The 22,207-nt window shown below is 44.3% G+C and overlaps 1 protein-coding gene across 1 annotated transcript in view; it reads left to right on the top strand.

Annotated features, from left to right (window-relative positions):
- Positions 1-22,207, top strand: part of Hhat (hedgehog acyltransferase) — a 233,025-nt gene that overhangs the window by 42,541 nt on the left and 168,277 nt on the right. Inside the window, exons 6-7 of the mRNA XM_070041440.1 lie at positions 3,077-3,292; positions 13,271-13,442. Of these exons, the coding sequence (XP_069897541.1) occupies positions 3,077-3,292; positions 13,271-13,442 (388 nt within the window). The remainder of the gene's footprint in view (positions 1-3,076; positions 3,293-13,270; positions 13,443-22,207) is intronic.

Below are 22,207 nucleotides of genomic sequence, written 5' to 3'. Positions count from 1 at the left end.
AAAGAAATTTACCTTCTTCGACTTCTTTTCCCTTCCTCCTTCCTTCCCTCCTTCTTCCTCTCCCTTTCCCTCTCCCTCTTTCTCTTTCTCTTTCTCTTCCTTCCTTCTTCCTTTCCTTTCCTTTCCCTGCCTCCCTCTCTCCCTTCTCTCCTTCCTTCCTTCCTTCCTTCCTTCCTTCCTTCCTTCCTTCCTTCCTTCCTTCCTTCCTTCCTTTCTTCCTTCCTTCTTTCCTCCCTCCCTCCCTCTTTCCTCTTCCTGGTTCTGGGGCTTGAGCCAGGGCCTTATGTTCCACTCTGTTTGCTTGGCTGGTGTTCTACAATTTGAGCCATGCCCCTAGCACAGTTTTTTTCGCTGGCTAATTTGAGAGTCTCATAGACTTTTTTTTTGTCCAGGCTGGCTTTAAACCAGTCTTTTAGACCTCAGCCTCCAGAGTAGCTTAGATTATAGGCATGAACCTCCAGACCCTTGCTTCTTACCTTTATTTTCTTAGTCATAGGGCAATGCATTTTATTCTGTGAGTGGATACACACCAGATCTGGCCTGCAGGGTGCTGGCTGACAGAGAACAGCATCCCAAGGACTGATGTTCAGCAGCAGGTATGGCTGAGTTGATGGCCACCATCAGTATGACTCTTCCTGCAATGAGCTCTCTGGCTCCTGTAGATGGTTTTTAGATCCCTTCTGGCATTAGGCAGAGTCCTCTGGATGGCTGTGGGCTGTCTGATCTGGTTCTGGTAGCTTGGATGACTTAGCACTGAATGCACACATTAAGGCCCGAGCAGGACCCCTGCGGTGGTCTGTGTTGCGTCCCAGTGTCATCCATCTGTTGATTTGCAAGGTAGAGAGTCATGCTTCATGCAGGGTTGCTGCTGGGGAAGCCTTTCATTCTGTGGCTGCAGGGAAGAGGAGCATTCATCTGTGTGGAGCCGTCAGCCATCTATGGGACTCTCCTTCAGGGAGAGGCTCATAGCAGAAAGGGAAGTTCAGGAACTCAGCTCTGCTCTGTGTGGCTCGGGATGCAGGGCAGTGGAGCCCTTCAGGCTTCAGTCTCAGTCAGCTTGGCAAGAGGCAGCCCAGGAGTTCCAACTCTGCCAACATCGGGAGCCGTGTGCCCAGGATAGGCCTCTGGCATTCTCATCTCCGTCCTGCGGGAGACTGGCATTCAAGCCACTGCCTGAGCGAGATTGTAAGCACTGGGAGAGTCAGTCAGCTCTGCTTCCCTCCCTGTTCCTGCGTAATCCCATAGCACCCCATCCACTCCATCCTCCTGTCCTCTTCAAAGTACAGCTTCTTTATTTAATTTAATTTGTGACTTTTTTAAAAGACAAGATCTCACTGTGTAGCCCAGGCTGGCTTGGAACTTTTTGGTTCTCCTAACTCAGCCTCCTGTGTGCTGGAATTATAGATGTGTACCATCATGCCTCTCCCAGCTATTCCTGTCTCTCTAGAATCACCCTTTCTAGCTCCTTTTGGCTTGTTGGTCCTTTCTGTGTATTTCAGAGGGATGGTGCTAGACTGTATGCCACCTGCGGACCCCTCATGCTCACTTTACAGGATTTAACACTTAGTATGATCCGTGCATCTCAGCTGTTGGCCTGGAATCTAAACTCTTTCAGAGTTTATATGTGGAGATGATACGGGGTTAAAGGAAGGGATGGATGTCTTAATTAAGCTTTGTGGGAGGGTGTGGGTTTGAATGGGGGTGGGGGAGGCTAGCACTGGGCCCAGCAGATCCAACCAACACAAAAGTTTAATCACAATAACTGAGCTTTGTTTGACCATAGAAGGCCCTGCAGCCAATTAACTAATTAAGCTGTACACAGTTAATTACTTAAGCTGTAACCAATTGGCCGCTTGATTAGGATGTAGTCAATTAACTTGTTTTCCCGTCTGCTCACTTTATGGTTGGCTGGAGTTCTCAAGACTCGCTCTGGTTCTGGAGGTTCACACTTTGTGAATTGCGTTGTTTGTTCTTTTTTTTTTTCTCAGATAAACTCTAATAAAATTAATTGGTCTAAAGATTTATTTAGCAGATGGGAGCAGTGTCCTGCAAATCTCCTTGGGGTGCTGGTCACTTAAGAGCTGCTGCTTCTATGTTTGTCAGGAGCAACCATTTTCTGAATAGTTTATGACAGTGACCAGTCTATTGTTCTGTGTCTGTCTGTCTGACTGTCTCCCTTTTATAACATCACTCTATTAACATTCCTTGACCTGAACAATTTAGTTTTGATAGTCTCTCTCCAGTCAGTGCAGGGTTAGAACCTCAGTGGTGTTCATACATGAAGAAGCTTTAAAGCTTCTTTTTTGTGAGCTCACCTCCTCTCTCAGGACTTAGCATGCCCTGTTGTCCTGATTCTCTCATCTGTAGTCAATGTAGACTGAATGTAAATGACTTAGGTTTCCTTCTAAATTTCCATTCGAACTCTGGCTCCTTAGGTGTGGTAAAACTACAGGACCTAAGGATGTCTTAGCAATTGTCCAGTGCTGTCAGGTCTTAGAGAACTTGTCCCAGGACTGGGCTTTTGACTTCGGGCTAGCATCTGTAGCAGATCAATAAGGCCTTTGTTTCAGAGATCTCTTGAGTCTCCACAGTTTGAGTAAGCATGCATTCAACTAAAGCAGAGCTGATTTAATAACAAAAGAGCAACAAGAAAATTATGTTGAAGAGAGAAATCTCACGTGACATTTGCAAGCCATCTTAAGGCATCAGAATGCTTGAAAGAGATGTTGGAGTATTATTGGATATAGCCCGTAATACATAGAGGTGTTAGTCACTGGATGTATCATATAAAGGCATGACCAGGAAACTTTCATTGTGTGAGTCAGACCTAATGGGAAGTCGATATTAGAGACGCTCTCTCCCCCGATACTCATGAACTGTTTACTTTGTGTTTTGTGCCATGCTTTGGGGATTGAACTCTGGACCTCAGGTATGTTAACTGAGCATATCCTCTACCACCGAACTATGCCCCCAGCCCGAAGGGCTTGCTTTGTTTACCGTTGGGATGTCTTCGATGTTCATGGCGATTGAACATTCCTTGCCATTCACAGGTTGTCCCGTCCCTTTGCTTTTGCAGAGGAGGTGGTACACGACAGAAAACGAGTACTACTTGCTGCAGTTCACGCTGACCGTTCGCTGCCTCTTCTACACCAGCTTCAGCCTGGAGCTCTGCTGGCAACAGCTGCCCACCACAGGCCCCTCCTACTCCTTTCCCTGGATGTTGGCCTACATCTTCTATTATCCCGTCTTCCACAATGGGCCCATTCTCAACTACCCTGAGTTCATCAAACAGGTAGTACCTGCTGGGGACTGGGTTGGAGTTGTGCAGATCAAACACAACTTGGCTGTTGGCTGTGAATATCCATGTGACCAGAGTCCACTCAGGTTTGCCACAAATGGAAGACACAGCCATGAATGGTCTTGAGCTTTCATGATAAGGGAAACACACCAGAGGAGCAAGCCATCATAGTCAAGGTCATGCTGTCTCTCTGTCAGCTGGAGAGGGCCCACCCTGATTCTTGGTACCCTGTGGCCACCGGGGTTCAAGAGTTGATGTCCAGGGCAGTAGTGTTCCAGAGAAAGAGGAAGTTCAATTATGATAGTGTCATTTACAAAAGTAGGAAGAGAGGGGCTGGGAAGTGGGCTCAGTGGTAGAGTGCTTGCCTTGCATGCATGAGGCCCTGGGTTCGAGTCCTCAGCACTACATAAGCAGAAAAAAGCTGGAAGTGGTGCTGTGGCTTAAGTGGTAGAGTGCTAGCCTTGAGCTGAAGAGCTGAGGGACAGCGCCCAGGCCCAGACTTGAGGCTCCATGACTGACCGCCCCTCTCCCCCCCCCAAAAAAAAGTAGGAAGAGATTCAGATGAAACTATCTGGCGGAGTGTTTTCTTATGAAATATCCTGCTGTACTCTGCAGATTGCTTAGGTGACCAAGGTGAGAAAACCGAGGAAATGAAGGCAATAGTTCATAGTTCAAAGGCAAGAGTGCATTTTAGGCCAGGGAACTGCCGGCCCCGGGCTCCTGCCTGCTGTCTCTGGACTGCATCCTTGTCAGATGCCAGGCTAAGCTGCACACGTTCCCCAGCACACGTTCCCTCTTCCTTAGACATCTCTCCTCTTCCCTCTCCCCCTTCAACTTGCTGTCTCCAGGGCCACGTTTACGTTCATGTATCTCAGGTGTCAGAAATGGACACCTCACTCAGTGGATCCTAAGGAACGTTTCTATTCCTGATCACGGAAGCAAACACCATTTTGGTGGGGTAGAGAATGCGTGCAGACACATGTAGGTCACACACATGCGTGCACACATCATATATACTTGTATGCACATGCCTGAAAGTGTAGTTCAAAGCACAGGATCAGCAGCAATGTTGCACACTTTCAGGAGCAACATGAAAGATACCCCTCCTGAGATGGAAGGTTCTTAGAAATCACTTTTTTTGGCTGGTTAAAATACCCAGGCTGGAACCTAGGGCTTTGTGCTCACTCTGTTGGCTTGCTCATTGCTGGTGCACTACCACTTGAAGTACAACTCAGCTCAGCTTTTTGTTAATTAGAGATGGAATCTATGAGACTTGTCTGCCCAGGCTGGCTTCCAACCATGATCCTTAGTCTCCTGCATAGCTAGTATTACAGGCCTGAGCCACCAGTGCCTGGCTCACCTATTTTGTCTTAAAAATTCTACTAAGTTATACAGTGAATTCAAAAGTATGTTTTGCATGATAATGTAATGTCATCACACTGTTCTGGAAAACATAGAACTTTTTACCCTTTAGAAATCTGTACATAAGTTCGACAAGAAATGTACTCACTACCTCATGAATGTAACTGTAACCTCTCTATACATCACCTTGACAATAAAATTTAGAAAAAAGGAAATCTTTACAGGAAATTGATGTTCTGGGCAAATAGAGGTATAGCATACTGTTTCATACACTTACAGTTTGAGGGGGACATAGGCTCATTTCTTTTGTCATAAAATAATGTTAAATTGGGTTTGAAGCTGTGTTTGAAGTTAGAGTGTAGAAGACATGGTGGGTTAGTGAGGCTGGCCAGTCTCATTCCGTGGTTCTCAACCCTGTGGGTCTTGCCCTGAGACTCCTTGAAATGGAGACTCTCTGGCCCAGCATCTCAGGCCTACTAAAGGAATCAGACCTCCCCATCCATGTTTGCCAGGCCCCAGGTGAGTCCTCACCTGAGACAGAGGCTGAGAACCATGCCCCTTCCCTGGGTGGGTAGTCACGGGGTAGGTGCGGTATGGGGTGGGTTCAGACCCTCTGCATTTAGTCTAAGACAAAAATGTGGAATCAGCATTCTTTCTGATTTTCTAATGTTTGGACTAAGCAGCTCTCCAGCCTGGATAGTAATTTTCAGAGAAACAGAATAAATCCATAGGAGGGAATAAATTATTTTCTTAACTGCACCTTACCCATAAAGAGCTTTGCCCCATGGGATATGTGCTTTATTATGATGCAGAATGATCATTGTTTTTCCTTCTCATCTCCTCCTGTCAGATTTTGCCTGGCAGGGTCCAGCAGGAGTAGCAGAGGCTCCTGTTAGGACCGCTTTGTCTGCCCCACACAGGCAAACTTTGAGATTTTGGCTCACCTAAATCTTTAGCTTTGGGGGCTCGTTTTCTTAAGTATGTGTCAGGCAAAAATAAGGAAGTATCTTCTACCTTTCAGGTTAATTCTCTCTGTTGCTGTCATTCTCTGTGTCTCTCTAGAGAGACACAGAGAGAGACACAGAGAGAGAGCATACACGTTGGGGCACAGTACTGAGGCTTGAACTCAAGAACTTTGTGCTCTTGCTTAAGGCCTCTTCACTCAAGGCTGGCACTCTGCCACTTGAGCCAAACCTTCACTTTGGGCTTTTTGCTGGTTAATTAGAGATAAGTCTCTGGATTTTTTGCTGCCTGGGTTGGCTTTCAACATCGTCCTTTTCTCTCAGCCTGTTGAATAACTATAGTGCCCAGCTCCATTCATATATTCTTCTCTTTCTTAAGATCTTTCAGGACCACATGTAGCAGATGCTGAGAGCAGGGAATTTAGAAAGGCAAACTGGAATTTTTTCTCAATGATCTGAGAATATGCTTTAAAAAGCCAGCCTTAGAAACCGAAGTGATCAGCGAGATACAGGTCAAAAAAATCCCTCAAAACCTAAAAAAAATCAAAACAGGCAGTCCGAGGGTGTTGGTGAGGTGCTCATCACCTGTGAGAAGAGAGGTGTTAAATTTAAGCTCACCTAGGAGGAAAAGGCTGAGGATGGGCAGAAGAACTTGTAAGCAACGTTTTCTCTGGATGAAGCCTTAGATCCATGAACAAGTGAATGATGAATGAATGAATGAAAGGCTTTCACATACCAGGAGTGTTGATATGGAAATTCATCATTCTTCAATTGTTAAACCAATACTTAAAAACAACACAAGGCAGGAGAGCGAGGCCTTACCACCAGGGGGCAGCAGAGCACTACTGTGGAAAATGCAGGGCCCAGCTGGGACTGTAGACTAGATGAGAAAAGGAGATGAGGCACGTTCTTAGAGAATGGTCTTTCACCCATTTGTTGGTTTGTTTCAATACATTTACTTATGCAAGATGAGGGAAGTGCAGAGGTATCCAGCCAGGTGTTGGGGGCTCATGCCTGTAGTCAATCCTAGATACTGCGGAGGCTGAGATCTGAGGATGGTATTTGAAGCCAACCTGGGCAAGAAAGTCTGTGAAACACATATCTCCAGTTAACCACCAAAAACCTGGAAGTAGACCTGTGGTTCAAATAGTAGAGCATTAGCCTTGAGCAAAAACGTCTCAGGGATAGTACCCAGCGATAGTTCAAGCCCCAGAATTGGAGGAGAGCAAAGAGGGAAGAGGAGAAAGAGACAGAGACAGAAACACAGAGACAGAGACAAAGAGAGAGAAGGAGAAAGAGAAAGAGAGAACAGGAGGACAGATAGGAGAGAGAAAGAGAGACAGAGAGGTCCTTAGTAATTTAAGGACTGTACAATTTGAAAATGCCAGTTATAAACAGGTAAAAATGTTACCCGTTGGAGTACCTTCATTCCTTACTTTGGCAGCCATTTCTTTCTTTCTTTTTTCTTTTTGTTGTCAGTTGTAGGGCTTGAACTCTGGGCCTGGGCGCTGTCCCTCAGCTCTTCAACTCAAGGACAGCACTCTACAACTTGAGCCAGAGCGTCACTTCTGGTTTTCTGGTGGTTAATTGGAGATCAGAGTCTCACAGACGTTCCTGCCTGGGCTGGCTTTGAACCACAATCCTCAGATCTCAGCCTTCTGAGTAGCTAGGATTACAGGCGTGAGCCACGGGTGCCGGGCAGTTCTAGTTATTTTTCTGCAATGCTTCTATGGACACTCAGAGGCCTGGGGGGAGGTCCAGGAGGGTCTTGGGAGGCAGTGCCTGCTGCATACTTACGTAGGGGGAGCAGGAAGACTATGTTCCTTCTTTGCTGAAGGCTGTGTTCCCAAAGGCTCTGCAGCCCAGCTCCTCGGTTTGAATCCCTGCTTTTTCTTAGGCTTGAGAATTCTTGGTGAGTTACTTGGTGCCTTCATTTCCTTATCCGTAGAACGGGTAGACTAATAGTTGTTTCCTTACATGATTGTTGTAAGGGTGAATTATGTGTATGTGCATATGTGTGTGTGTGTGTGTGTGTGTGTGTGTGTGTGTGTGTGTGTATGTGTGTGTGTGTGTGTGTGTGTGTGTGTATGTGTGTGTGTGCTGGTACTGGGGTTTGAACTCAGGGCCTAGGCACTGTCCTTTAGCTTTTTTCACTCAACCACTTGAGCCACAGCTCCATTTCTGGCTTTTTGCTAGTTACCTGTAGGTAAGAGTCTTGTGGACTTTCCTGCCAGACTGGCTTTGGTCCTTAATCCTCAGATCTCAGCCTCCTGAGTAGCTAGGATTCCGAATGTGAGCCACCAGCTCCGGGCTTGTTATGAAATGGTTTTAGATGGGTAATGTGGCTTGACACATGCATAGACTATTAATTACTGCTATGGTTGTTTTAGACCAAAGACTGTAGCACTTGTACAGCTAGATTTAGACCCAAACTTAGGCCTTGGGTGTCCAGCCTGGTGGGTGGGCACAGAGAGAAGATTCTGAGCAGGGGTCATCTTTGATCTCTAGATAGGCCAGTGCATTGGTCCCATTGGATTGAAACGATGCCCAGATTGCTGCTTAGATGTGGGTGGTCCTGGCTTCTGAATGTCTGGTAAGGGCTGGGTGCCCCAGAAGCTCAGTTAAACGTATGGGAGGGTTCTGATTCTACAGGGCACCTGGAACAATGCTGACTTTTACTTTCTCTGTCCCTCCCTCCCTTCCTCCCTCCTTCCCTCCCTCCCCCTTCTTTCTTCCTTCCTCCTTCCCTTCCTCCCTCCTTCCCTCCCTCCCTCCTTTCCTCCCTCCCTCCCTCCTTCCTTCTTCCTTCCTTCCTTCCTTTTTTCTTTCTTTCTTCCTCTCCTCTTTCTCTTTATTTCTCTTTATCTCTTTCTTTTTCTTTTCCTTTCTCTCTTTCCTCTCTCCCTCCCTCTCTCCCCCCTCTCCCTTCCTTCCTTCTTTTTTCCTTCCTTCCTTGCTTCCTTGCTTCCTTGCTTCCTTCCTTCCTTTTGTTCTCTGGTCTCAGGGCTTCGACTCAGGGCCTTGCCTCTTGCTTGCCTTTTTTGCTCAAGACCGGCACTCTGCCACTTGAGCTTCACCTCATTTCCTGTTTTTTGGTGATTAATTGGACATAAGAATCTCACTGACATTTCTGCCCAGGCTGGCTTCAAACCTTGATCCTCAGATCTTAGTCCTCCTGAGTAGCTGGAATTACAGGTGTGAGCCTCTGCCTGGCTCTGACTGTAATCTTACCACTGAGCACCTATTCCAAGCCAGCTGTGCATGGTCTCACTCATTTCACCCTCAAACAACCCAGCAAGAGGGGAAGAGTGAGTGGGTGAGAGAGAGAGAGAGAGAGAGACAGACAGACAGACACACACACAGACACATAGACATACAGACACACACAGAGAGATACACAGAGACACACAGAGACAGAGAGGAGACCTAGAGAGACAGGGACAGAGAGAGGCAGGGACACACACTGAGACAGAGAAAAAGAGAGACAGAGAGAGAGACTGTTGTTACTACTTCACGGACTGACAAGATGGAGGTATGGCTCATGGGATGTAGGTGGGGGTAAGGAATGCACCTGTGTCAGGAGTTAGGGACAGGGCGGGTCCGATGGACATGCACATGTGGGCCCTGCAGACCTGGAGACCAGACCAGACATCAGAGGTGACAGCACGCCCAGCTGCAGGCCCCACATCTGTCAGGAGAGAATGGTGTGTCACCAGCCTTGGTGTGTTTGGCTGGGCTGGGGACAGATGAGGACCAGAGCAGAGAGGGATTTGTTACACACAGGGATGTGACCCATGACCACAGAAAGGAGAGAAGCTGCCTCATTCCTCTCGGAAGGAATAAGGCTCTGGCGAGCAGGCTCTTCGCCCCAGCAGACAGAACCCAGGCAGGTAGGGGCACAGAGGCTCCAATGGAGCAATTAGCTATGGACAGGGCCTTTGTTTGCTCTTCTGAAATATATGGATTACTCACAGGTGAAAGCAAAGAACCTTTCATCTTTGAGGACTGTCATCTTCAATCATGTCTTTGAAAGAGCAAGGCTTCCATAGTCCCTTTTGTGCAATTTGCATGAAATGAGGTTTTAAAACATTATACGTTTCAAAGTGCACTTTGCAGATGAGTTAATGTGTACTTTTCTTTTTTTAGCTGAGTCTGAACTTAGAATTCCCACGATGGCACTTTCCAGTGGTCTTCAGGTTGACAGTCCCCTGGGTTGGAAGCATCTCAAATGCTGTACTTTGCATGCAGACAAGAGAGCAGCCAGCTTATTAGATGAGCTTTGTGCAGCCAGTCTAGTCTTCCTGCTGCGTCCATGGGGGACAAATGCTGTCTTATTAAACAAAAAAGAGTCCAGAAGATTGAAGGCATAAGTGGACTGTAATATTGAGTGACCCAACTTTACAGAAAGCCAAGTAAATCTTTTTAAAGGTAAAAGCAAATAGAATAAAATTTGGATTCTTTCTTGTCTCCTGGGTGCTTTTGTATCATTAAGAAATCTCCATTTCTGTTGCTTGGAATGAGGAGGCATTCAGGATTCAAAAAGGGGCACAGGAGGGAGAAAGTCTACTCCTTTTGGTCCTGTGGCAATGCATAAGGATGCTTTATTAAGCTTGGTAAGGAGGGTCTGGTCTGTGGAAAGCAGGTGAGTCATTTTGGGGAAGGTCAGTCAGCCACAATCCGCAGCTTGTGATTCTTGAGCACAGATGTTCATGTGGCTGTAGGCTTTGCAAGATTTTGGGGAGGACATGGAGGGCCCCTGAATTGACCTTGAAGTGTGATTGCCTGGAGCTGAGAGGCGGCTGGGAAGATGTTTGCTGATTGCTCAGTAGAGCTGTTGTGTGGCTTTATCTGGGGCTTCCTTCCAATCTGATTCAGCTGTTATCCCTTCTCTCCAGGCTGGGGGCTGTACATTGATGACACCTGAGGCTTCAGATGCAGGTCTGGTCTTCAGGGGACTTGAGCTCAGGGCAGGCTGATACTCGGCAGCCTTCAGCGCCTATGTACAGCTGCTTTTTTGTTTTTAGAAACCAGAGATACTGAGTTGTATGAAGAATATCTCCAGCCAGCATTACTTTTTTTTTGGTCAGTTGTGGAGCTTAAACTCTGGGCCTGAGCGCTGTCCCTCAGCTCTTCAGCTCAAATCCACAGCGCCACTTCTGGATTTTTCTGCTTATGTGGTGCTGAGGAATCAAACCCAGGGCCTCATGCATGCAAGGCAAGCACTCTACCACTGAGCCACCTTCCCAGCTCCAGCATTACTTTTAAGGCTAATAACACATTTGCTCAGACACTGCTTCTCTGTAACAGTATAGGTACCAAGGAAGGTCTGTTGAGTGATCTAGAGTGATTTTGGTGCTTCTTCATGTCTTGGCCTTATGAGTTGCTGTGATGTGAATGAACTCTTTTGGGCTTCCACAGACTCATGGACAGCACAGGGGTTCATATCTTTGAACCATTAGAACAAAATACCATCAATCCAGTGGCTTATATACAGCAAAAGCGGGTTTCTCACACTGCTGGAAGCTGGAAAGCCCAGGGTCAAGACACAAGTATATTTGATGGCTGGTGAGGATGCACTTGGTTTGCAGAATGACATTTTCTCCATGTATCCTCATGTGGTGAAGGGTCTAGATGGCTCTCGTCAGTCTCTTTCCCAGGGGGCGCTGATAGCAATTCTGAGAGCTCATTATGAGCTCATGATCTCATCAACTTCTCACACACCCCGTTTTCTGATAGTACCCTAGCAAACCCTCTGTAAAGTGTGTGTGTGTGGGGGGGGAGTAGGATTTTATTTTGGGTTTGGAGGGACACAAACTGTGGTCTCTCTGAGACCGTAGTTTAGTTTAGGTAATTATTCCTTCATTTGCTATTGGTCATTAGGCCAAGTGAATTTGCTTTAGAGAAGCAAAAAAAGAGTTGAGAATGAAGAATCACAAAGTCATTGTATAGCTAAGAAGATTAAAGAGAGGGGAGGGAAGGGAAAGAAAGGAAATACAGAGGTGGCGCTATCATGAAGGAAAGGCTAGATGCTGGCCATCCAGGCAGAAAGCCCGGACATCAGGCCTCTTTTAAGAAGTGGAGACACTTTCATACATTGGCCTCATTTAGCGGGGAGGGCCACACTTCTCGCAGTATAGTAAACTTTCAGTACTTTGCACTGGTTTCAAAATGATCTATTTTAATTGCCAAAAAATAACTACATAATACCATCCAAAGATAACTACTGTTGTCATTTTGGTGTATGTTTTTCTAGCTGTCATTTTATGCACAATGAACAAAATAGTTTTCACAACTCTATAATATGAGAGTGAACTCATACATTGAACCAGTCCCTGGCTGTTGGATAGTTGAGTTCTTTCTGTTTTTTTTTCTTCTATTAAACAGGTAGGTTTATCATGAGTTGTCGGGAACCCAGGATGTTTTCATAGCTTTGCGATTGTCAGTAGTGCTACAGTGAGCATGGAAGTGCAAATGCAAATTGTAACCTGACTTACATTCCTTCCTCTGTTTGCCCAAGAGTGGTATCACTGGATCTTAGAACTAGCTTTTGATAGTTCCATTTTTAATTTTTTGAGGAATCTCCACACTGGCTTCCCTAATGGGTATACTAGTTTAACTTCCTTTCAACTGTGTCTAAGGGTTCTTTTTCCTATATCCTCTCAAGGATCTGTTGTTTACCTTTTTATTTTTATTTTATTTTTTATTGTTATTGTAAAAGTGATGTAAGAAGGGTTGTTTATGTTTTTAATGATGGCCCTTCTGACCAGAGTGAGATGGAATCTCAATGTCTTTGGATTTGCATTTCCTCAGTGGCTGGGGATGTTGAGAATTTCTTCATGTTTCTTTATTGGTTATTTGCACTACTTGTGTTGAGGATTTTCTGTTCAGTTTGCCTGTCCATTTATTAAATGGGTAGTTGACACGTTCAGAGTTTAGTGTTTTGAGCTCCTTTGCATTCTGGCTCTAAGTCCTTTATCAGATACATAGTTGGCAGAGATTTCTCCCACCCTGTAGGCTGTCTCTTCTGTGTAGTTACTATATCCTCTGCTGTGCAGAAAACTTTTAGTTTGATGCAATTCAATTTGTCATGGAATTCCATTTTGTCAATGCAGATTGACAAATTCCATTTGCTAAGCCTTGCTCTTAATTGCTGAGCTGTTGGAGTTCCATTAGGAAGTTATTATCTATGCCACTGTTTGTAGATTCTAGAACTGTATGTTTAGGTTATTGTATATTACCTGTGTATCATTCAGTATGGTGAGACCATGCAGCTGGGGTACTTGAATAGAGCTGGAGTTTTTGTCTGCATTGTCCACATGTAATGAGTATACTTTCAGTAACAGGTTGAGTAACCCTAATTGTAAAATCTGAAATAATGTGAAATCTGATTTTTTTTGGGGGGGGGGCAGTCCTGGAGCGTGAACTCAGGGCCTGGGCACTGTCCCTGAGCTTCTTTTGCTCAAGGCTAGCACTCTACCACTTGAGCCACAGTGCCACTTCCGGCTTTATCTGTGTATGTGGTACTGAGGAATTGAACCCAGGGATTCATGCATGTGAGAAGCTGATTCACAGCCCTGCTGAGCGGATGGCTTAGAAGTTTTAGGAACTGAGGTGCAACCTAATACCTTCTCTGTTGTTTCTACTTCAGATGCAGCAGCCTGAGCTCTGCTCCCCGAAGGACAGCCTCTACATCCTGGCCCGGGGCCTGGGCCGCCTGCTGTGCTGGTGGGGCCTGGCCGAGCTGATGGTTCACCTCATGTACATACACGCCATCTACAGTAGTGCCCCCCTGCTGGGGGCCGTCTCCTGCTGGACCTTAGGTAACTGTGGAAATCACCATCAGCAGGACAAGTTCTAGTGGTGACAGGGGGGAGGTGGTTGCCAGATTGCTCAGTGCTCAGAAGTACAGTTGTCTTGAGCAAACTGTTGTTGTTGTTTTCCTATGTGCTCATAACTGGGGCGTAAACTCAGGCCTTATGCTCTTTTCCTCAAGGCTGGTACTTTGCCTTATGAACCACCCCTTCACTTCTGGCCTTTTGGTGGTTAATTGGAGATTAGAGTCTCAGGGACTTCTCTGCCTGGGCTGGCCTTGAACTATCATCCTCAGAGCTCAGCTCTCTGAGTAGCTAGGGTCACACGTGTGATCCACCAATGCTCAGCTTCTCTGCTCTGACCGGCCTTTGAGCAATGCTGCGTTGTTTGTAAGCCTTATTCCTCTTAGTGAAAAAGGTGATGCGTGTGTGAGGTGTGGGTGAGGGCGGTGAGGGCTGTGCTGTTTAGCCTGGGAATTGAGGCTATGTGACTCTCCCTGTTCTGGAATCTTCTGAGCCCCACTGGGCATGCATCTTCATGGTGTAGCCAGGTTGCTGAGACTGCTCAGGGGTCTATTCTAAGAGGTAGTACTCCAGGATAGAGTTGGTCTGCAGGCTCCACCAACCATAGCCGCACCACCGTTGCTGGCTTATGAAATCTGGGTATTAGACTATCACAAGATTTAATGTACATTTATTCTTAACATGTGGAACATATAAAGATTTTATACTGAATAAATGATAGAATGTCTGTTCTTAAAGTGAAACATACCTTTGCAGAATTGGTATTCCGACCCCTGTTGTGTCTCAAAGGAAAGAGAATGCACGTCAGAGTCAGACAGACCAAGGTTTGGATCTCAGCTCCACCAACCACAGTGGGCAACTTCTGATGCTTTATTAAATCTGCCTGGATATCAGAATTTTCTTCTTCTTCTTTTTTTCAAATGAAACTTACCCTTCCAGAAAGATTTTGAGGTATAATGAAAGGATACATATTAAGGCTGTACCTCCTAAAGTGTCTGGTTGATAGGATAAATGGCGTGTGTGTGTGTGTGTGTGTGTGTGTGTGTGTGTGTGTGTGTGTCTGTGTGTGTGTGTGTCTGTGTGTGTCTGTGTGTCTGTGTGTCTGTGTGTCTGTGTGTCTGTGTGTGTCTGTGTGTGTCTGTGTGTGTCTGTGTGTGTGTTTGTACACCCTGCTGGGGTCTCCCTCTTTTACCTACCCTTGTCTCCACATTGCCAGCAAGGGGGAATGAAAGTCTTGTCTCCTCAGCAGGGCATAGTCCCCAGTGCAGGATTCTCTGTGAAGAAACCATTCTTTATTCCTCTGGCTAGAACAGCAGAGACCATGCTCCGATGTGAACTGCATCTCTTCCCTCCCTTGTTTTGCTCTTTTGGAGAACTCTCATGCTGGCTGAGTTCTGCCTGAGGTCTGACCTCTAGCCTGTAGCTGCAGGAGTGTGTGTGTGTGTGTGTGTGTGTGTGTGTGTGTGTGTGTGTGATCTTCAGGGCAGATTAAGCTGCTCCCTGCTGAGGTCACAAGAACAAGCCTGTCTCCTTATCTTTTTGATGATTTATAGTTTTTTTTTTTTTAAACTTGATTGTCCTGACTGTCACCCATGCTTAATCAGGACATTTCTAAGGGAGAAGACTTTTTAGGACTGAAAAAATGCTGAGCTATTTTGATAACAGTCTCTTCTTTCCAAACAGTTTTTTTTTTTTTAAACAACTAGCGTTGTGCATTTCCTTTGGCTACAAAAGGTTCTTTTAAAATGTTGACTAACGTGTAATCATTGTACACACTGGGTACAGTGTTACATTTCAATGCATGTATAGTGTGTCATGATCAAGTCAAAGTAATTAGCATTTCCATACTCTATTGTGTCTATGTTTGGAGTTTTCAAGCTCCTTTCTTTTACCACTTTTTTATTTGGATGCTATTTCTTGCTGCCTTTGAGGTACACTGACCTAGGAAATATTTTTATTTTCACCAGACATGAGTTCATACGCATTTTTTTGGTCAGTTGTGGGCACTGTCCCCCAACTGTTTTGCCCAAGGTTACTGCTTTATCACTTTGACCCACTCCAGTTTTCTGGTGATTAAGAGCCTCATGGACTTTCCTGTCCCCAGTTGGCTTTGAACTGTGATCCTCACATCTCAGCCTCTTGAGTAGCTAGAATTACAGGCATAAGCCACCAGCACCCAACTTATAGATATTTTAAGTTCATGCTAAACACAAATTTCATGAATTTCAGTGTCTTTTTCATTTTCCGTTTGTGTCTTTTTTCATTCAAATCAGTGAGGATCTTAATTCCTAATTATATTATCAATTTACTTATTTGCTCTGCCTTACACTACACTATACATAAAATAATTTCAAAATTATGACACAGCATTATAACTAATGATAAAATCACTAACTGCTAAATGACATTAATCACTTAAGGTCTTTTGGCTCTTAGAATAGATGTATACTGAATGTGTATATATTGTATTCAATAGCCATTTGTAATAATTTTCAAATATATATGTCATATGACTTGTATGGTATTTGGTAAGATTAGTGTAATTTAGAATTTTGGATTTACTTTTGTGTTTTGATTTACCAGTGATCATTTTCTTTCTAGACATTTTCTTTAGTACCCACGAGGTCTTTCTTTGTTATTTCTTTTCCTGCATATGTGGTCATTCCTTGGTATCTATGAGAAATTGGTTTCAGGAACTCCCTTGGGTACCAAAATCTACAGATTTTCAAAGGCCTTCTACAAAATATGTGGTATTTTCATATAGCCAACACTCATCTTCCTATACCCGTGAAGCATCTCTAGACTATACGTAATGTACTGAAAGTGCCAAGTCAGCGGTTGCTTTACTTATTATACAGGGAATAATCATAATAAGAAGACAAGGTATATCCATGTTTGGTATGGTGCATTTTTTAATAAATATTTTTGGTTCATTGTTGATCAGTGAACCAAAACTGCATTTCTGTGCTTTAAAAAATTTAAACACACTGCATACAACTATTTTATATTCTATCGCCAAAGATGATGTGAAGTATATGGGGGGGATTTTCAATCTGGGTTAGTCTGAGTCTCCATTTGACTTTGGTTGCTTTAAGAGTTTTGATTTTGAGTTAATGTTATTTGCCATTTTGGCTTTCGGAATTTTTTAGGGTGTGTATTTGCTATATATATATATATATATATATAAAACAAATATATATATATATATATACATACATATATATCCAGAGATAAATATTAATTTAATTATTTAAATGGCACGCTTATTTATGTCCGATGCATTGAGTTATTACTGAATTGATGCTATTTTTAACTTCTAGTTTAGGTGTTGGGGAGCGAGGATGCACAGGAGTAGGAATTTTTGCCTTTGGAGAACTGTATTCATGTGAGATCCCAGTGTGACCTCCTGTGTTGGGGGTTCCACAGGTTGTTGCCTGAACTCACAAGCACTGATGCCTCCCAGTCTTCCTGCTTGCAATTTGTTGTTCCTGGCCTCCAAAGATTTTGTTATTTTCTAAAGAGTTTAAGGACACATTTAACAATATGCTTTTAAATATTTGATCCAGATTTTCTTAGTTGTTCTCTCCTCGGGATTAATTCCCTGCATGGGCATAGTCTGTTATGTGGTCAGAAGTATAAGTCTTAACAGTGCCCTTTTGTAAGAGGAAGGTCGGTCTCTCAAACAGTATCCCCAGCAGCTCCCTGGGTAACTCATGGCCATAACTGGGTCACATGTCCTTGCTACAGTCATTCTTGACAAGATTCCCATGATTAGCTGATAACCAGGTATTTCTTTCAAGTCAGTATGAGGAAGGAGTCAGACATTTGAGCAGAGTTGCATGTCTATCCACAAGGACTGGTGAGTTGTTCAGTGAGGAACCAGTAATGTCCATTTCTGAATATGAAATAGCACTATTGTATCTTAGAAAAACTTTAAAGCAGTGTAAGAGGCATCCTGGAAAATAGAAAAGCTTAATTTTTTGTGATTGTTCATGTCATCTTTCAACAATTAACCTGGGGCTCATAATTTGTTGGGTGACACACATCCCATTTCACAGACCTATTTTATATCTTAGTGTAATTATTGATAGTGATACAGTTCCTTTTTAGAAATAAGAAAGTGTCATAATTTGGGAAACATAATCAGTTTCTTAGTAATCTTTTCAGTATCCTTGTTCTATTGTTATTCACCTCCTGATGCACAATATTGTTTTGTATATTAACCCCTTCCATACTTGGCATTGAATTCCTTTTGTACTTGACTATGTAGCATTTGAGCTGAGTGCTGTCATACTCATTTCTCCATTCAGTAAGTATTCATCCAGTTCCCGATATTTCTTGCACTTGGCCTCAGGGATCTGAAGATGAGTCGGATATAGTCCTTGTTTTCATTCTAGAGAAATGGTACATGAAGAAAATGGGCTTTGTTTCTTATTTTACAGGACTGAAGTAGATGTCTGCATAGACTCAAGGGACAGAGGGCACAAAAGAGGAAGGTGCTATTATTCACCTTCTTGCTAACCCAGGAAACAGAGGTTTCAAAGGGGAATTGATGCACCAGATGGCTGTGACATACTAGGTGGACAGAGCTGAGGGAGGAGCTGAGCCCACGGCCCCAAGGTTCTTCCTGGCATGGGTTACTCTGGTATGCTCAGGGAATGGTGAGTTGTAACTATAGCTAGATGCTGCTCTAGGGGATAAAGCTTGAGGGCTATAGTTTGGATCTGGAATGGCTCTTAAAAGCTAATGTGTTGAAGATGTGGTCCCCAGCTAGTGAGACCACTGGGAGATGGGCTGTTTCCTAGCTACCATTAGGTGAGCAGATTTCTCCTGCCACACACTTTTCCATAGTGTACTGTCTCCACAGGACCAAACACGAAGAGGCCAAAAGACCATGGACTCTAGCCTCAGAAACCACGAGCATCTTTCCTCCTTCTCTCCCTCCTCTCTCTCTTCTTTCTCCTCTCTTTCCTCATTCCCCCCAATACAGGACTTGAACTCAGGAGCTTGTGTTCCTGCTTGGCCCTTTTGTTTAAATATGGAGCTCTACTACTAAATCTATACATCTCAACTTCTAGCTTTTTGCTGGGCTGGTTTGGAACTGTGATCCTCAGATCTCAGCCTCCTGAGTAGCTAGGATTGTAGATCTGAGCTACTAATGCCCAGTCCCTTTGTTCGCTTGAATGGAAGGCTTTCTTTTTTGTCCCCATGCCGCAGTTGCAGTTGAGTGTGAGGTTAGCAAGGAGCATAAGAGGAATAAAGGACACCTCTTTGAGTCACAGGGAAGAAAATATACAACTGAGATTTCATTTCAAAGATCTCCGGATTGAGCAACATTGTGCCTTCCCAGAAGTGACTCCTATGAACACCTCTAGTAGAACAGCAGCTGCTTTAAAGAAGCACCTCTGTCTCCACTTTGGATGTCTGTTGCCCATTCAGTGTTTAACTGGTATGCTGGTTCAGATGAAGGAAAATATCGTGGGGACTCTGCCTGCTGAGTGCCAGTAGATTGGTGTTAATGAAAGTGGCCAGACCTCCAGGTGAATGAGTGATCCAAGATCTTGCATGAGTCAGTCAGGGGCTATGTTATTCTAGGAAATGATCCCTGCAGAATTAAGAAGTCTGGGGATGCCAGTAGAGATGGCTTGCCATGGGATGCATTTGCTGTGGTTAATCAAATAGTGAGGATGTTTCTGAGTTCCAAGGAAAGTGTTAACTCCTTTCCTGATGGGGGTGGAAAAGTAGAGGTGGCTGGTTGTCTGTCAGAGCTCAAGTGTGACTCTCTGTAATTGAGACAACATTAAGAGTTCCATAACACGGGCCGGGAATGTGGCTTAGTGGTAGAGTGCTTGCCTAACATGCATGAAGCCCTGGGTTCGATTCCTCAGTACTACATAAACAGAAAAAGCCCGAAGTGGAACTGTGGCTCTCAAGTGGTGGAGTGCTAACCTTGAGCAAAAGAAGCTCAGAGACAGTGCCCAAGCCCTGAGTTCAAGCCCCACAACTGGCAAAAAAAAAAAAAAAGAGCTCCATGAAAATGGGGGGCGGGTTTGGGGGTGGGTGGGCAGAGGAGCACTTTTTTTTAAATTTAAATTTTAATTTTTTGTGAACATACTGTACAGAGGGGTTACAATTACATGGGCAAGATAATGAGTACATTTCTTATCAAGCATTGCAGCCTCCTCCTTTGTTTACCCTTCACATCCCTTCCCAGCCTCCCCCCACCCTCCCCACCCAATCCCGCCCCCCCATCCTCTCCCCCCCCAAAGTTGTAAAGTTTGTTTTTGACATGACAACTTGTACTTCTCATAGTTGCATCGGGTCCACCTGTATCCTTAACCGACTTGTTTTTCCCCATCTCCTCCACAAATTATACCGACATCAAATATAGTGAAAGCAGGGGTTGTACTGTGGGGGAGAGACATACAAAGCTACAAAGAAATAATCTTATAAATGAGTTAGAAACAAATGCATGAAAGAAAAAAACATTTAAATACTTATCTAAGGGTTCATTTTCCTAACATCACATTATTTGACCTTTCCTGCTTGACTCATACATATACTAGATATTGCAAATATGGGAAACCATGGGACCTTTGTTTCTTTGGGCTTGGCTTACTTCACTTAATATAATTTTTTCCAAGCCTTTCCATTTCCTAACAAATGGGGAAATGTCATTCTTTCTGATGGAGGCATAGAATTCCATTGTGTATATACCACATTTTCTTGATCCATTCATCTACTGAGGGGCATATGGGTTGGAGCACTTTTTTTTCTTTAATCCTCTCCTGGAGATGTAAAAATAAAATTTTCTTCCCATGTATTTCTTTCTCTCTCTCTCTCTTTTTCCAGTGCAGTTCTGATGATGATGAGGAGGAGGATTAAACCTCTATTTTAGCAGACTAAAATGATTTAGCAGATTAAAATGATAAGAACACTAACACTTGAGGTAAGAGTAGGTAGAAAAAGATGAGCCAGCAGTCACTAAACAGGAATGCTAAGAAATGGAGAAGGAAACAACTGGTCTTGTGAAGAAGGAAGTGTAGGGTTGTAATATGTCAGGCCAAGAAAGATAACAGAGTAGGGTCTGTTTTATTTTGGCAAATGGGAAGTCATGGTTGGATTTCATCATGGGTTGGCAAAGTCTGTGGTTTTTAAAAATTTTTAGGGAGTATAAATTCAGGATTGAAGAAAATCAGAAGTGAGAAAATAGAGATAGTTTGGGAAGAACTTGACACCCACTTTTAGCAACTAAAAGCAATCAGAATCGACTGAAAAAAGTAGTGGTAATAGTAGCTTTCTGAAGGAGGATGGATAGAAGGCTGTGTTCTGTTAATGCATAGGGAATATTCAGGAAGAGGACCCTGAATAGCTTCTTTCCAGGTCTGTCCACAAAGGAGGTTTAAGAGGATTTAAGATCTTATTAGATACAGTGTTTAATTGTGTGCCACCAGTTAGGCATCGTCAAGAAAGCACACCAACATTACACTGATGGAAGCATTAACTCTCCTCCCCTAAACAGGCCCAACTCATAAATAACCATCACCAGCTCCAAGTCCAGGTGCTCTGGGGGTGGTGGTGGTGTCCACATCACCCTTAGTTCTATCATAATGTTGATGTTCTGTACCAGCACACCCAAAGGGTGTGCTTTATATTAAATAATGGGAGCAGGGGGAGGGGGAAAGACATGGGAACAAACAGGAGTATTATTTTAAAATTATCTATAAATACTATACAACAAATAAAAAATGATGTGTGAATGCTTTAGAACTGATTTCTTTAGAACTGATTTGGGTGAGAACTGGGAAAAGTCTATGGCTTTGTCCTGCATTTCCCCACCATGTTGTGTTCTCTTTGTGACAGTTTCAGTGTCGTTTGGGGGTTTTAACCCAGTGCTAGGACCCAAATATCCACCCCTGAGGGGTCTGTGTACCCCGTGTATTGCCTCTTGTCTTCTGCCAATGAACTGGAACCACAACAATATCTGGAGACATGCTAGGTACCCTTGGGTTCTGGTTTTACTCCTTCCTGTCTCTACTTGGTAAGAGTAACTCTATTTCTCCCATGTGGTAAAGATCGCTCTTCCATGCTGATACCATGAGCCCTCTTTACTTGCTTATGTAGTCCCAAAAGGAGTCCCGATTGGCTGGGCAATACGGCTGTGATTTGATGGAATTGCTGTTGACACTTTGATGGGTAACAAGACTCCCTCCCCTCCCCCAAAATCACAACCTACATTTGCAGGAAGAAGAAGATATTTTAGGAGTTGATTAAGATGGACACCAGTGAGAGATGCCACTTCCACCCGTTGGATACTCCATATCTAGGCTATGTGCAAGCCGGTGCAGAGCCCACAGTCTTCATCCTGCGGGACAGCATGCTTGCCTCATAAGATAATGCCTTTCAAGCCACGTCAGAACATTTGATGGCATTCTGCAGCGCCGGCCATGTCTGGATGATGAATGAGTCCAGTGGATCCTATAGACATAGCCTCTTCTGTCACTCCATTTGTTACAGAGTTAGGTCTGTAGACAGGAAGAAAGTGGATGATGTTGGCATGATGTTGGGTGTTGGCGAAAGCCTGGTGGATTTGGAAAGCAAATCCACATCCAGAATAAGGCTCTCTCGCTGGCATTTCCAAAATGGAAGGTGTCCGGTATAATGAACTTGACACAGGAGAGTGGAAGGCTCTGGGGACTGGTGGGTCAGGCATCCAGCTGTGCTGAGAGCCAAGTTACCCTGGCAAGGGA

Source organism: Dipodomys merriami, unplaced genomic scaffold, assembly GCF_024711535.1.
Source record: "Dipodomys merriami isolate MVZ:Mamm:240054 unplaced genomic scaffold, mDipMer1.0.p SCAF_31, whole genome shotgun sequence".
NCBI classification, from domain to species: domain Eukaryota; kingdom Metazoa; phylum Chordata; class Mammalia; order Rodentia; family Heteromyidae; genus Dipodomys; species Dipodomys merriami.
Note: the sequence above shows the minus strand (reverse complement) of the source record. Positions and strands in the feature narration are given on the sequence as shown.